Here is a 16,093-nt window from a genome sequence, read left to right on the forward strand (position 1 = left end):
CGTGACCAACGTGCTCGGAGCGGGACGGGAGAAGCAAGTAGTCCGCGTAGAAGGCGATGAGCGAAGCGTGGCAAGTGCGTAAGAGACGACCCAAACAAAGAACTGCTAAGGGCATGTACAATAGTTGATAAGATAGTCTTGTCTTAAATTTTGCATGTTTTTTTAGAGATGACCAAAAAAAATGTCTACAATGGATCATCTCTTAGTCTTATCTTCAATAATTAGCAATTCCTAAAAATGTGGTGAGACATATTGTGCTAAGAGATCATCTCTTGTTTTATCTTAAATAAGAGAAGACAAGCCTTCTCTTATGAGTTCTCTCTCCTCCACCTCATCATTTATCCTACGTGGCACTCCTAAGATAGTATCATTGTACATGCCATAAATCTCCTTTTCCTAATCTCTACATCCAAACAAGGAATTGTACATACCCATCGTAACTGGAAAAATAGCAAAAACCCGGCTTTGCTAAAAATCCTCCAAAAACTCGTTTCCTATAATCTCACAACTAATTCTCAGTATCCAAACAACCACTGAATGTTTGTCACTTGTGATAATGCAGCGCCAGATAAGAAACTTTAGTGATTTAAGATGCACATTCGTCACAAATTCGCGACAATACCGGGGCAGAAAGGGTAATGCTCTCCACGTGGAAAGTCACCACCTCAGCTCAAGCTCATATGATTCTTTTAAAAAAAAGCTCAAGCTCATATGAGCACGGCATGAACAGTGAAATCAAAAAAAGTAAACAAATAATTAGAAGGAAAACTAATCTGATTTTTCTGTGGCAAACATTGACACAAGTTTTGAGTGCTTGCAAAGTTTCTGAAATGACATTATAAAAGTCGTGGCCAAAAAAAAATCAGCAGTCCAAAATGCTTTTGAAAATACTACCTCTGTCCCAAATTATAAGAAATTTTGTTAGGCTATTTTAGCCTACCAAAACATCTTATAATTTGGAACTGGGGAAGTAGCATTTTTGGAGCATCGATTTTTTTTTTTTTGCCACTACTTCCACGAATGTCATTCCATAATGAAATTTTGCAAGCAATCAAAACATTTTTCAGTGTTTTCCAAAAATGGAGATTTATTTTATTTTCCTTTCTTATTTTATGGATTTTACCGTTCACCCAAGCACATATGAGCTCGAGCTGAGATGCTCTGCATCCTCTCCACGTATGATATCTACAATTTGATATTTTTGCTTCATGAGCTGCAGCCATACGAAAATCGGTAGCCAAGGTATCACATGCAAAGAGATCCCGTATTCTCTATGGCTTCGCTCTAACCCTGTGTGTGATTTGGGGTGGAACTACATGTTCCTACACTTAACACTTCTAGTCCCTTATAGTTTATAGATATAAGATGTTTTGGATATTTCAGTATAAACTACATATAAACTGAAATAAGTGAACAAACACACTAAAAAATTTCTACATACATCTGATTCATTAAAAAGTTTGAACATCTTATATTTGTGAGGGGAGTGAGTATTTTTTAGCGTAAACATAATTAAATACAAAAATTCTAGGCGGTTATTTTTGGAACCAAATACATAGTAAAATATGCAGACACACATACAAAGCTAAACTGAAAAACCTATTGAACCATAAATAAAAAAATCAACAAATTCAATAGTTAATAAGACTACAAATAAATGCTAGTACCATATATCATTGATATATAGGTAAATATCAAAAAATTCAATAGTTATTTCATCTTTAGAGAACCGCCACCGCCTCACCTTCCTCTGCGTGACACAAAACCTAACAAAACCTAAAACGTTCAAAAACGGAGCCCTCTCGCCGACAAAGGCCGGGATCCACCGCGTCCCCATGGCCCTAAGGCCACAGGAGACGAGACAGATCGGAGGCGTTGCTGGCGGGAGGCAGGAAACCCTAGCCGCCTTCGCTTGGGACAAGAGGTGCATAGGGGCTTTCGAGGAATTTAGTACTATGTGAAAGTGTGGCAAATTTGACAATTTTAACCTGTGAATGAAAACATTTCACAAAATGAACTGTGTTGCAAAAAAATTCACCTAGCTGGCCTTTTTGAGTGGCGCCCGACACGAAGGTGCCACACCCTACGGTGCAGCGCTTAGCTCGCAGGCGTTGCAAGTCTATCCAGCGTGGCACCCCGGGCCCTACTTCTGGTTGTGCAGCGCCTAGCTGAAAGGAGCTGCACTATTTTATATTAAAACCGTTATAACTTTTAATCTGTGTATCCGATGAATACGTGCCTTATATCAATGTTGTGCATTTTTCTATGTTCTACGCAATGGTGGCATTTTTATCTATGTTAGGATCAATTTGCTTGATGAAAACTCTGTGGCAAAAGTGCATCATAATAGAACTGCCAGAATCTGTTAAAACTTACAAACTTAGCATGATGATATCCATTGACCTATAGCTCTTATGCATTTGCATCCTACATGAATTTTGCACTACATAATGTGTACTTTCAGTATATCCCGCGTGTTTCCACAAAACATGTTCATATCTTGAGTTTTACCAAACCCCTTGGCATGAACTTGATATGTTTTCCATTTAGAATTTTGTGCAGATCGTTTTAGTTTTCCTGCTAACTAAACTTTGGTTTTCATTATTCTAGTAAGATAAGCCTTGTGACTTCCAGCTAGTAGCACCGACAACTAGTTTTTCTACCAACTTTGTTTTGTCATCCTGGTTAGCACTAGGGTGTCCTAGGCTATCAAGTTCAAACCCACTCACTCTGTACCGACCTTATACTCTCTATATATAACAGTACGCAATACAAGCAACTACAACTTTTTTGAGTAGCCTAAAAGCTGAGTTCAAATCAAAGAACATGTGCTCTTGCTACTGACAACAAACAAACATTATAAGTGTTAAATTTTAAGAGTATATAAGTATATATCTTTACAAAATGCAAAGTTCTATTGACATCCAATGACTTGGTGAAATTAACGTGTTAATCTAGTAGAATATTGCCTTAGGTACTTTAGTGTCTCAACAACATAGTGATGCAAATATTTTTAGTGGGTACGAAAATGACATGGACATTGATGAGGCACGGACTAGCGAGACGCTAATTTGTGCGTGTAGATGGCCCGATCTTTCACGGCGATGCTTGATCAACAGTCCGTCTCCTTGTTCCTTCCCGCAACCTCCAAGAATAATTTTCACCCACGTACGGAAATACACGAATAAAAATAATGATCCCCTTGGATCAGCACGTAGGTGTTGATGTGATGATCAATCCTCCGCCGCTAGTAAATTTTCACAATAGAAAAATCACAAATGATATACAAGATATGGTCGCTCGAAACTCGGACGTTTTCTGTATGTCTCATAACTCAGGAATAAACCAAAACTGCCCCATGATGATCCTCCCCACGCCATGTTTTTCTTATAGTCCAAATCTGGTCGTACTATGCGTACAGGACCATGCACGTTCTCTTCGTCTTGAATCTAATGCATGCAACACTCCATTGATCTTTGGTCTGCTAATTACAGAATTTATTCTCGGTCCACACAACTGACGTACATGATCATTGTTTCCTCGATGCAATCTGACCGCATGCATGACATTATTTTCCGTAATCTTTTCATGGCTTCTCTCCTTAACCGGCTTAGCTTCGATAGCATTAACAATTGATGGTTCCATGCTTGTATCAGACATAAAGTAGACATAAGATCGATTTTCCAACTTCCATAATTAGATCATATTCATATGATGCCAGGATTAATTACTATGGATCTTATAAAATGCAACTTTCTGGGGTAGAAGTTCATTTATATCATGTTAGTCACTTAGATGCACGAAATGAATATGTTAAAGATGACCAACATGGCAAGGACAGGCATGGTGTGGAAGTACACATTACGTGGTGCAAAACTCATGTAGGGTGAAAATGCATAAAAGCTATAGGTCAATGGATATCATCAAACCAAGTTTGCAAATTTTAACAGATTCTGTCAGTTATATTATGATGCACTTTTGCCACAGAGTTTTCATCAAGCAAATTGATCCTAACATAGATGAAAATGCCATCATTGCGTAGAGCACAGAAAAATGCACAACATTCATGTAAGGCACGTTTTCATCGGATACACGGATTAAAAGTTACAACAGTTTTAATATAAGATAGTGCAGCTCCTTTCAGCTAGGCGCTGCACTACACCGTGCAGCTCCTTTCAGTTAGGCGCTGCACTATATTGTGCAGCTCCTTTCAGCTAGACGTTGCACAACCAGGAATGGGGCCCGGGGTGCCACGCTGGACAGACGTGCAACGCCAGCGAGCTGGGCGCTGCACCGTAGGGTGTGGCGCCTTCGTGTCGGGCGCCACTCAAAACAGTCACCTGAGTAAAAAAAAATTCAAAGCGGTTCATTTTGTGAAATCTTTTCATCCACATGTCAAAATTGTCAAATTTGCCTGAAAATGTTATGTTTGTTTGGCTTATAGAGGCTGTTTGGATAGGAGCCATCGCCTGCCTGCCAATATATTGGCGTTGACCGAGGTGTCGCTGCTTGTTTGGTTCAGCCATTCCTCTCTATCTTTTACGCCAAATCACGGGCGGAACGAGGGTGACCAAATCGGCCACCAATTATTTGGCGCGCCCATGACGCCAAAAATTTGGAAGGGCGGGGCGGCGCAGAAACAAAACAGCCCCATATATAGGATTAGTTGGGCCAAGAGTGTATATGAGTTGAGAAATACCTGGAGTCCTTTGCTACCACAAGTTGGTGGGCTAAGCAGCCCGGGTTCACCTTCTATTGAAATCTGAGCATATCCCTAAGAAAAAAAATGAGCATAGCTACTTCTATGCTCAACTCATTTTTTTTTCTTTTCAAAAGTGTAATAGTTGGGCTAGAGTGAACAATATAGAAAAAGAATAAATGAAAAAAATCTGCACGTGCAACTATGAAAATATCGTTTAAGTAACATCTCATTTCAGTTTCCCCGAGAAACTTCCTGTTTCTGCTTCCACTTCATGAATTCATGTTTCCCTGGACCTTTCAACATAAAAATTATCGATTTCCACCAACCTCTCAACGTACAACAATGGAGGTGTTGCCTGTTTATTCAAACTCGCTGGCCACAAATCCGGCTAGCCGGAGTTCCATCGGAGGTAGATTAGGGCCCGTTGACTGCGATCAAGACTTCTATCTGAACGAGGTATCATGGTGGTTGGGAGTAGGTTTCGGGGGTAGGAGAAACCACAGGAAGTGGAGGGGCTAAACATGTTTGTGGGAAGGTGGCAATAAACATGTTGAGGGACACAAAGCATTTTTCTCTCCGGCGAGGAGATCGATTCTTTCCCCTAGATCAGTCGCCTGACACGAATCGCTTCCTCTCACTGAGCTATCTGAAATCAGCTTGGATAGTTCCATTCACGAATTTTAGTTATATAAACTTAGAATACAGCATCAAGTAAAACTTCATGGTTCGCAGGATCGATGAAACCAACATGTTAGATATTGCACATTTACATTTCAAAACCTCCTGTTTGTCCAGTGTTCCCTCTACACATTTTCCATCGCACTAGAAATCCTCAGTTTCTACAGATGGGGTATTCACAGTGGAGATTCATACACAACGAAAAAGTGAACACAAACAAAAGGCATCGCGACCTGTGCTTGCACATATCTCAGTACGTTCCTTGGAACGATAGTCGATCCCGTAGTGTGTCGATAAGAGTATTCTGCGCCAGAGTACTCTTTAGGCGACCAAATAGCTCTTCGCCATTGTTAGCCTCTGATGCTGCCTTTTTAGCTTCCTCAGTCATATTGAGACGCGCATATGCCTGTAGAAGAACCATGACCAAGATCATTAGATGTGCATTTGCATAGGCAAAAAAGATATATATAGAAGTGACAATGCACAGTAAATTTATTGTTTCCCTCTATTTCCTTGAATATTTAAACCTGAACTGTTCAAGGTTCAGTAGACTGTCGTCTCAGATATTTTATGCTGATGTAATGCTCAAATTAAAATGGCCATGCCATTGCTCTAAAACAAACTACCAAGGAGATCTTCTACCGGCCAATCATGTGAACCAGGGTTGATACAGTATTAAACTTTCTATTTGTTTTACCCATGTTCCAATTGATCTATTCCATCAAATTTTTCGAGAAAACGCATAAGATTTGCGTTTCATTGCATTCACCCCAGAGTCCTCAACAAGCTGTATCTTCCCTAATGCTTACCAGTACCTAAAACATTGATCTGGCTAGCTGAACCAAAAAACAAACTATCTCTCTCTTTGCAATTTAATGAAACGCAAAAGCCTTTTTGCGTTTTCTCAAAAAAAAAAAAAAGTAATCGAAAAGGGCAACAACAGCTTCTGCTATGCAAAAAGCTTACTATATGCTCCCTCATTTGTTAGATGACCCGTAAATTTTGGCTATACATAATCATACCTCAGATCTTTCACCAGGATCTGTTAATTTTGGAATATATTTGAGAGCAATAGTTTTTTGACCGGCATCAATGCATGCTTCCACAAATGGTTTATAGCCTGCAAGTAAAAAAAGAGAGGATAATAACATATTAAGAACATATAATATTGTTATGATGGAAATTATAATTTGCATGGAAGAAACATGAACTTGATATTTCTTTGGTACAACTTTACTTATGAAAATCCAAGTCAGATAGGTAAACCTACCTCCTGGTGGTCTCTTCTCTCTCGAGAATGTTTCCAAAGCATCCCAATTACCAACTGTTGCTAAAGCACACGACTTCAACCAGTACCACCTTTTATCAGGAACCTAAGCAGCACAATGGGCATTAGAAAGTCGAAAATTACAATATTCATCAGCACTACCTTTCAAGACATTCACAATACCTTGAACTCTGATTTCACTTTGACTGCAGCTCGCTCATTTCCCATTACAATACAAGTTTTTATTGTATCACTGACACTAGAACCAACAAATATTGCTTGCTTCGTGGAAACTTCTAGTTGATGCTGCACTCTGAATAAGATAAAGAATCAGGAAATAATTCATTTGGGGATATTGCATGATGCTAACAACCAAATTCTGTAACTTTGTCCAAACAATGAGGCGATAGTGTCCTCAAACCGCAGGGTAGTCTGATAAATAATCTCATACCTTAGCAATTTGGCATGCTCTTCAGCAGATTTGGATTCAAAAAGATGTTCTTTGGTCTCAGCAAAAAGCCTGTGGGCCTGCTCAACGAGCCTCACTTGTGGACCATGGAGAGGAGACCCCTTGCTTGCCATTGGATTCCTCTCTAATTCTCTCGACTCCTTCAACAAAAGGAAGCCAGCATCCTGCAGATTGCTCTCAATGGTTTAGGGAAGCAGATTTGCAATGCAAAATAATAAGTCATGCTAGGAGATACTAGCATGTTAAATTTGCCATGTATTCCAAGTTCCCAACAACTAATATATGAGCTGATTGCTTAGTTCACAGGAAGCAAAAATATCTCACTGTGCTTATTTAAAAAGTTATTCACTGAATAGTACGGAAAACAGTATTTATGACACATTAGAATAATGGACAGTAACAGGTTATCACATATGCAACCTACTTGGAGTCTCCCTGTTGATAGAAAGAAGTCCTTCAAAGCTTCATGCTTAGAGTGTCTGTGCATAATAGACATGGAACAATGTTCAACACAGCTACACATTTGAAAGAAGAACCAGAAACATGACAAGTGCATCACCTTGCATATGCTATGAACAAATCTCTAGCCAAAGGCCTTGCGTTGATTACACCAAAAAAATCCAAAGGAGCACTCTGTAAAATAAAATAATGTCAACGAACATCAACAAGAACTTGATGAATGGAAGCCATTTTCATCCCAGTTCCCAAAAACAAGTTAGAAGATGAAAGGTGGCACACCCATAACTACAGCATGCTCATAGTTGGCTCATATTGATTCTCAGCAGCAGTGACTTATCTGGACGTAATTAGGAAGTGAGGGAGATTTAATTTACCTTTTCTACAGATATCTTCTGCCAGATATGGAAAAGCACAAGGTACACAAGATCAGTATCACCGCTCTCAATTGACTTCTGTAATGCTTTGTCTTGTTCATCGATGCTTAGCAACAAAGGAATCTACACAATTAAAATTTAAAAAATGAGAGGATGGCATATACTGTTGTTTATTCATTTCTTTCTTTCTCTTGTTGCTAGTTCGTACATAGTTAATTACAAATTTCTCCTATTTCTAATACTGTCTTGCATATACATTGAAAAGTATGATGTGTCATAATTCGAAAGATCCTTACTCCTGTCCCACCTATATGGCATACTCCAATTTGGAAGTATATTCTCATATTTAGGAAGAGAAGAAGGATGGCGCAAACATATGAAGATAACAAAAAACATGTTACATGAACCATCAAAGCTGTTACCTAAATATCCAAAGCCAAAAAAGTGCTGAAAGGCCTAATTGCTAGCACCTTAGTAAGTTATATGTGTCCACCTTACTCGCAAGCCAGAAAAAAGAACATATCTTTAAGCCAAAAGAAAACTTGCCTGCTTCGAGGACTGGGACTCATGGTCAACGAGCATGGCAGCCAACTTTCGCCGGCCACTGTTATCTGCATGAGCTGCCACTGCAGCATACGATATGCTTTTGCATAACCTGAGCTGCAATTGTGATTGCATAAGTATTGACAGTTAACATCATCAATTATCAAGTCTGACTACAAGAAACACAAACCTTGTCAAGCAAACCTTCAAGAAGAACTACATCTGGAATTGCAGCTGAGGCTGTTATCTTCTCACATGCCCAATGCATAATCACAACCTCCTATAAAAGATGCAAGTGCAAATGGAACTGGTATTACTTACCAAGGGATTTTCACCTTGTGTTAAAAAAAAGGGATTTTCACTGTGCATTTGGTGAGTTATTAAGAACAATATTATGTAAGTCAACACAGTACTTATCTATATCAGAGCAAAAATCACAACAGAAAAAGGCGAAGGAGAAGAAAAAGGCGCTTACCGGATTCAGGTTAAGGTACTCAGAGATGCGAAGTGCCAAAAGATGCTGATTAGCATTAATCAGACGTCCAATGAGCACAGTTGCAGTAAGCAGCTAAGGAACACAAAAGGCAAACAGACCCATAGAATATATAAGATAACAAAGATAAAGGAAATGTTCAATACGGAATCTGAAAGCGATACAAACTTTGTACTGCTTCACGGTAAGCGGCATTCCAATCTCAGGGTCACGAACAGCATTTAGAACGCGTAAAATTTTGCACATTTCTTGAAAGCGTCCGTGTGGAAATCGACTGCCAAAGCCAACTGGGTATCAATACCAAGTTTAAATATCAGCAATAAATTATTCTCTAAAATAAATACTAGTGGCTAAAAAAGTGTTACAAATAAAGTAATGATCATTGGTGGTAATTTAATAAGATGGTCTAATTTTTGTATGACAGAACTAGCGAGCTATAACATCCCAATCTTGCAAGATGCATGAGGTGTGACAGTAGCAGCAGCGCATCATATACTACCATCCAAGTTAAAACATATGTCATACACTATCACGACCTCTTGGTTGCAAGGATTATCAAAGGTGGTCGATAAATCCAGGAAGTTCAGATATGTAAGGACGTGATGCGATAAGCAAAATACTTAGCCTAACTTTTTAACAATAGAAGACCTTAAGCTCCACCAGGCTGAGAAGGTTTTACTATAGTGGAAAAGAAACTGCCGTCAAATCAGCGAACATATGCATTCTTTGCCTAGAACGATGGGAAGTAGATAAGAAAAATCATTGAGCATCACCGCCTCTATTAAGCTCTCCTACCCAGGGCGTTTTCCATGGTTTATAAATTAGAATCAGAAGTGTTAACAATGCTAGTCAAATTAGCTCCCTAAGCAATCCAACATTCATGCACATATAGTTGGATGGTTCATCTGTATGCAGCAGTGCCACAGCAGTGTAAAGAAGAATTTACTGGAGTTGATGATGTCATAAATACTATGGAGGCACTGAATGAAAACTAGGGAATATCTTCCAAAAAATACACTAAGGGATTAAGAGCTTATATTAGAGGTGCATTACTGCATTTTACAAGGTGCATACACTTTATTCACATAAACACAAGATACTGGTATACTTTATTAAAGGCTCGCCTTTTCATTTTACTAGGTGTATGAATTTGAGCATGATATTTTGTTTTACAGGGCGCACAACAACCACCAATGTGATATTAACTCTTATTTCTCTTTTCTGCACTCCATTGCCTTCTCTTCACTCATCACGCATGATGTAAAGGCTCCAAGAAAAGCTCAATAGAATTAAAGTTCGCAGATGCATGCAGTGGTCGACAATGGTTTTTCACCAAGAAATCAATTGAACTGCACACACAGCTAGCATGCTCATATTAAAGGACAGACCCAGTGCTAGAAGCTCCCACACCAGGTGGGGTCTGGGGAAGAATTATATTAGAAGTACATTAATCTTAATGCAAAGCTCTTATGTGAGGGTGAGTGGAGTCTTTACTACTCTTGATGCATCTTAATCTCCATGACAAGAGTGAAACGTCTTTTAGGCCTATAATATGAAATGGAGAGGGTATATGTTAATTTTACATTAAGTTTTACCTATGGAGGCTATATAGTGTTCATATGGATTCAGCTTGGCATTAGTAAGTGATAACTAATATGTACTGGTTCCACAACAGTAAGGACAGGGCTGGCACAGTGGTAAATTACTCCCCACTTGTGCCAAGAGGTCCTGGGTTTGACGTGGCCTCTCTGCATTGCACTGTGCAGGGCTAGTATAATCCTTCCCCAGACCCTACCTGGTGTGGGAGCTTCTAGCACTGGGTCTGTCCTTTATGTGACTGTCACTGCTTGCAATAAGGAAAAACAAATATGTAAAAACAGCATCCCAAAGACAGACAAAAAATAACCTGCAGAAAGCTAGACCATAAGTAGCAGCTCTCAGTAATGTATGTTGGCGTGAAACATCGAATTCATATCCAGCAGCATCAATACATGCTTCAATCGCCTCGGGCAAGGAAGATGATATTAGCTGATAGTTATCATAAGCCTGCGAGTATAGATCTTTGTTAATGTCCCATCTTTGGTTTTCAAGGGAAAGGGGGCCTATTTATGAGATGACATAAGAACAATTTCCAAAATGGTTGACAATATTTTTACAATATTTAGATATCAAACAGCACAGATATAATTCACAAGTAGCACATGTTGAATGCCATAAAGTGCACTCCAATAAAAATGACGATTCTGTTGACTCTCAGTAAATGCCAATAAAGTGTGAAATAAACAGGGACCAATATATGATACCTTACCATGTATGTGTAAGATTGCACAGGAACAATGACAGGTAGGATGGTCAAATATAAATTGCTTATGTTCTTTAGGACTCCCTATATTAAAATTACTTGTAGCTACAGCTCCCAACACATCGAACAAGGACGGAATTGAAGTCTTAGTTTTGGTTTGATTTTCCCCTGTTAATTGAACATGCATCACTGTAGCAGCACCATCACCAATAACTCAATAAGAAATTACTAGGAGTATCTGATGGAAAGTGTTCCCTCAAAGAAAAAACAAATGACAAGTATTCCAACCAAACCAACTAATTAAAACAACATCTGCATTGGAATGAGGTAGTATTGAGGTAGGCACCACGACCAAAAAATGCATATCCTTCAGTTCCCATTTTTGTGGCAGAACTCAAAATTTGAGGGGTGCACTGAGTAAACCCCACATGGAACATGCACCTACTATGGTTTAACTTGCGGGGCTGCGGGGGAGGCGGAACCCAGAAAAAGATGGTCTGGAGCTGGGGTTGGAGAGCAAATGGTAATGTGAGGGTGAATAGTCACCCTCCTTGCTGACGGAGCGTGTCCCCTTACGTCGCAAGAGTCCCTGATACTCTTCTGGACTTCCTTGTTTCAATAACAAGATGACATGGTCTGGACTTATCTAATACTGCTATGCAATCAGGATAGCATGAGGACCCACTACTTCATTAACCAAATTCAGCTTGGACCAATCAGGAAAACAATGCCGACACAAACCTGGCAACATTATCGACACGACATCACTCCGCAACCAAGAGTATTCGAATGCTGGCACTATCTCTTTCCAAGACCAATGCTAATTCCTCCCAAAAGAGTCCACAACTTATCACCATGTTAGTTACATAGGTAACATTTCACAACTTGTGGACATATATTCCAGAACTCAGCATTGGAACACAACCCGCCAACCTAATTTGTGCGTATAAGGGTCAGCGGCAGCAGCACAATGACATAACAGAACATGTACGGGAATTACAGCAAATACATACAGTTCATGCAGCGGCAGGAGCCATACATGCATGTGTTTTTTCAAGAATCTAGAATTCTAGATTGGCCAGGGCATGCTCACACATGTTCATCCAAGAATCCAGGTTTGCATGCATGTGTTCCAGCAATTTTAATAGGTGCCGTTCTCCGTTAATCAAGCTTTGATCGTTGATGGACTCAGAATTAAATTTTGGGCACAACACGAAAGGTGTAGGAAATTCTCGGTAAATGTCCAATTGGTATTGTTTGCTGTTTTTGGACAGGTGGATTAGAAGATATGAAAATAACAGCGAAAAAGCAGAGGATAGGCAAGGTTTATTTGAGACAGGAAGTTACATTTCGAGGGATTTGTCATGAAGTGTTATTAGTTCTTGTGTTTCTTTTGGTATCATTTCTTACTTGTGGTTCGCTCTACAGGTTTGGGAGGTTTTTGACTTCTGGTACTGAAGGTAAATCTCTCAGTTGTCGTCAGGTTTAGCACAAGTGTATCATGATCCCCATCTTTGTATGGCTGCCCATTGTTGGTAATTTTGGAGTTAATGGTTCTAATTCAGTAGTATTGTGCATATCTTTTCTTTCCTGTATATACTTAAAATGATTCGAGTTGGAGGTCGTCCGTTCGCCCTTTACAATCTTCCACCTGTCAGACATGGCAAGTGGGACCACACAAACCTGCATGCACAACAGCAGCAAGGGATCCCATCCCATGTCATCTCGCCTCCTGTGTCTCCAATGCTTCTTCTCATGTACAATCTCTGCTAACCTGGGTTAAAATTTTAATTCCTTGTTACCATGCTTCAAGTCTTGCAGTGCAGCTCGAGACCACCGTGCTCGCTTGCCGTCTCTGGAATATCATGAAGACGCATGAACGCATCCGCTGGATGGCACCCCTGGAGACCGCATGAGGGACATCCCCAGCTGGAATTGTTCTTTCTCCCATTTCCTGGTGAAGCAAAAGCTAACCCGTCACCCGCCCGGTCACTGGCGTCTGTGCCATTTTTCCTTGCCCGGGGACCCTGCAGGGACCCCTGACCTGCCCCGGCAAAGGCTGCACAGATAGCAGTATGCAGTGCCAACAGACAACAGCCCCAGCAGTCGAGAAGCAACAACATCTAGGGACCAGCAAACAGCAAGACGCAGAAGAGAAGATCAGAGGAGAAGAGCGAACAGCGGCACTGTTGCGTTGCAGCGTGAGATGCAAAGTGCTGGTAGCAGATGTTTACGGGTGGCATCTGTTTATGTAAGGGAGAGTGGGAGACGACGTGGAGTTACCTATGTAAAGTAAGGGTAAATGGACCAGCATAAAAGAGTGAATAGGTCAGTTCGTTTTGCACAGGTAACATGCTTGGACACACACTACCATCACATATATGCAGACTTAATACAAATCAAGTTGCTTAATTATGCCCACTGTAAGTTATTAGATGCTTATTCTATAGTGTCGAGACTTGTCATATGTCAATTGCCTCCAGAGTTGGTTCATATGGAGTCATGTTGAACGTTATACCCGTGTGGACGGATTACTCTTATTTGCTTGTTGTCCCGTATGGATGGATATATTCTTATTTGCTTGTTGTCTATGTCTTTATTAAAAGAAAAGGGGAATTCTGCCAAAATTTCTAGCTATACCTAGACTAGACTTATTGGTATTTACCTTAGCATGGTAGCATTTGTTAAAGTCCATGTTGTGACATGAATCCAGTCTACCGACAAGTCGGAAAGGAGGAGAGTCCAGGAAGAGTAAAACACTAGGGGTATTTTATGGGAACTAGGAGAGCTTGGGTCAGATTTAGTTAAGTGGTTGGGCCTTTGGGGATTACTTGGATGCCTAGTTGTAATTGGACTCCAACCATGTTAAGTCTAGTCTAGTTTACCCCATTGAAGGATTCAAGTATCTTAGTACAGCCAAGCAAGAGGAAATAATTATCTCTTCTATTTCTATCTCTTGGGTAATTATCTCGGTGCGAATCAAGGTGCACATCATCTCAAGTGACTGTAGCAACATGTAAACATTAAGCTAGCAACAAGTGGATGGCGGTAGTAAAACTGTAAAAGACAGACGTGCTATACCATTATAGTCGCACTCGCACATTATCTACATAAGAAAAGGAATTAAACATTACCTTGGCACTTTGTTTGTCGTAGTGATCTCTAGCATCATACAGTAATGCTGCTGGAGACATGCTTCCAATGCCAAAAATTAATGTAGTAGAATCTGGAACTCGGTGTAGAAATTCCATACTTGAATTTGTGAGGATTCTTACGCCATCACACTCTGGAATGAGCATTATAGGTTCATCATAATTGTACTGCACTGGATCTCCATTGGGTCCAACCATCAAAAGCACTTCAGACCAGTAAAGGAGCACACTGTCCAACCCACACCAAGCAATTTGATCCGGTGGTAATGCAGACTACAAGATTACAAAAATACTAGTGAATAATTGTGCAAAAGATAACCCCTGCCAATTCATGCCTAGATAATGATCGAATGCACCAATGTTAGCACATAATTGGATATACAGATTACAGACAAACAGTGCAGCACATCCAATACTTACATCACACTCGTACTCAAATATGATCCTGGAAAAATCCGTGGGGATTACGAGCAAGCGCCCATCATGTGCAAACGCTGCAAGCAGCTTTCCGTTTGGTGACACCGCCATTTTCTGCACGGGTCCAATCTCCAGGGCCTCTCCAAGCACCTGCACGCCATCCTCGTCAACAGACACTACCCGATCGCCAACTGCAAGCAGAACCTCTGGGCTCCCGGACATGACGAACTGTGGCTCCACCACGGCCATACACAGCACCTGCTCGTCCTCGGCAACTCCCGGGTCGGCGAGCTCCCGCGGGTGCGGGTCGTTGACCTCGATGTCGGTGGTGACCACGACGCGGTTGTCCTCGGTAAGGATAGCCACGCCGCCTCCCCAGAAAACAGCGTCGGCGACGCCGCCTGAGGCAGGGGGCAGCAGGGGCACGGGGCTGGAGCTAGTAATGGGATTCAGATCGGGGAGGCGGAAACGGAGGAGGGAACCATCGGAGAGGAGGGCGAGGAGGTTGAGGGAGCTGGAGAAGGCGAGCGAGTGGAGGCGGGGGAGGTGGGGCGTCCAAGGGGAGGAGGCGAGTGGGTGGCCGGATGAGGAGAAGAGGAGGAGGCGACGACGCGAGGGCTCGGAGTGGAGCTGCACGATCTTGGAGTCGTCGCGGACGGCGGCAATCGGGCCGCCGAAGGGAGCGGCGGCGACGATGTGGGTCGAGAGGTCGAGGCGGCCGACCCCGGAGCTGCCGCCGCCGGAGGAGGAGGCGGTGGTGGTGGCCGGGGAGGACCAGGGGAGGGGGGAGTAGATGGTGATGCGGCGGTAGAAACGGTCGGAGAGGAGGTCCCACTCCGCCGCGACGGAGACGGAGGAGGACATCGCCCGCGGCGAGGTCGGAGCGCGGCCGGATCGCGCACGAGCCGGGGATGGAAGGGGGTTGAACTGTCCGGGGAACCGAGTTTAGAACGGATTGGCCGCTGACATCTGAAGACAGGTCAGGCAGCCTTGCTTGATCCTCTTCGTTCCCTCGGCTCGTTAGCATTGTTTGTCTCTCCTGGATCTCGTCCTTTTTCTCGGATTTAGTATAACTGATTCACTGACCTGTTAAATAAACTTGATAGAAGAACGCACGCGAGGCCACATTAACTTTAAGAGTTTAATATCAGTTATTATGTTAATATTATATGTAATATTCTCATACATATCAAGTGACATTGACGATATTTTTTACCATCAAATTCTTACACACTCT

The 16,093-nt window shown here is 41.5% G+C and overlaps 1 protein-coding gene across 1 annotated transcript; it reads right to left on the reverse strand.

Annotated features, from left to right (window-relative positions):
• Positions 1 to 5,436: 5,436 nt before the first annotated feature.
• Positions 5,437 to 15,864, reverse strand: LOC123061721 (protein VACUOLELESS1). Its single transcript, XM_044484939.1, has 15 exons — positions 14,860 to 15,864; positions 14,422 to 14,712; positions 10,892 to 11,031; positions 9,154 to 9,259; positions 8,968 to 9,060; positions 8,683 to 8,772; positions 8,496 to 8,609; positions 7,950 to 8,072; positions 7,676 to 7,749; positions 7,541 to 7,595; positions 7,099 to 7,280; positions 6,831 to 6,960; positions 6,651 to 6,753; positions 6,403 to 6,500; positions 5,437 to 5,786 (listed from the first exon to the last, which is right to left on the reverse strand). Exons 1-15 carry the CDS (start codon positions 15,718 to 15,720, stop codon positions 5,631 to 5,633), a joined length of 2,616 nt encoding a protein of 871 aa, XP_044340874.1. The 5' UTR covers positions 15,721 to 15,864; the 3' UTR covers positions 5,437 to 5,630.
• Between the last annotated feature and the right edge of the window lie 229 nt (positions 15,865 to 16,093).

This window comes from Triticum aestivum, chromosome 3A (assembly GCF_018294505.1).
Source record: "Triticum aestivum cultivar Chinese Spring chromosome 3A, IWGSC CS RefSeq v2.1, whole genome shotgun sequence".
NCBI classification, from domain to species: domain Eukaryota; kingdom Viridiplantae; phylum Streptophyta; class Magnoliopsida; order Poales; family Poaceae; genus Triticum; species Triticum aestivum.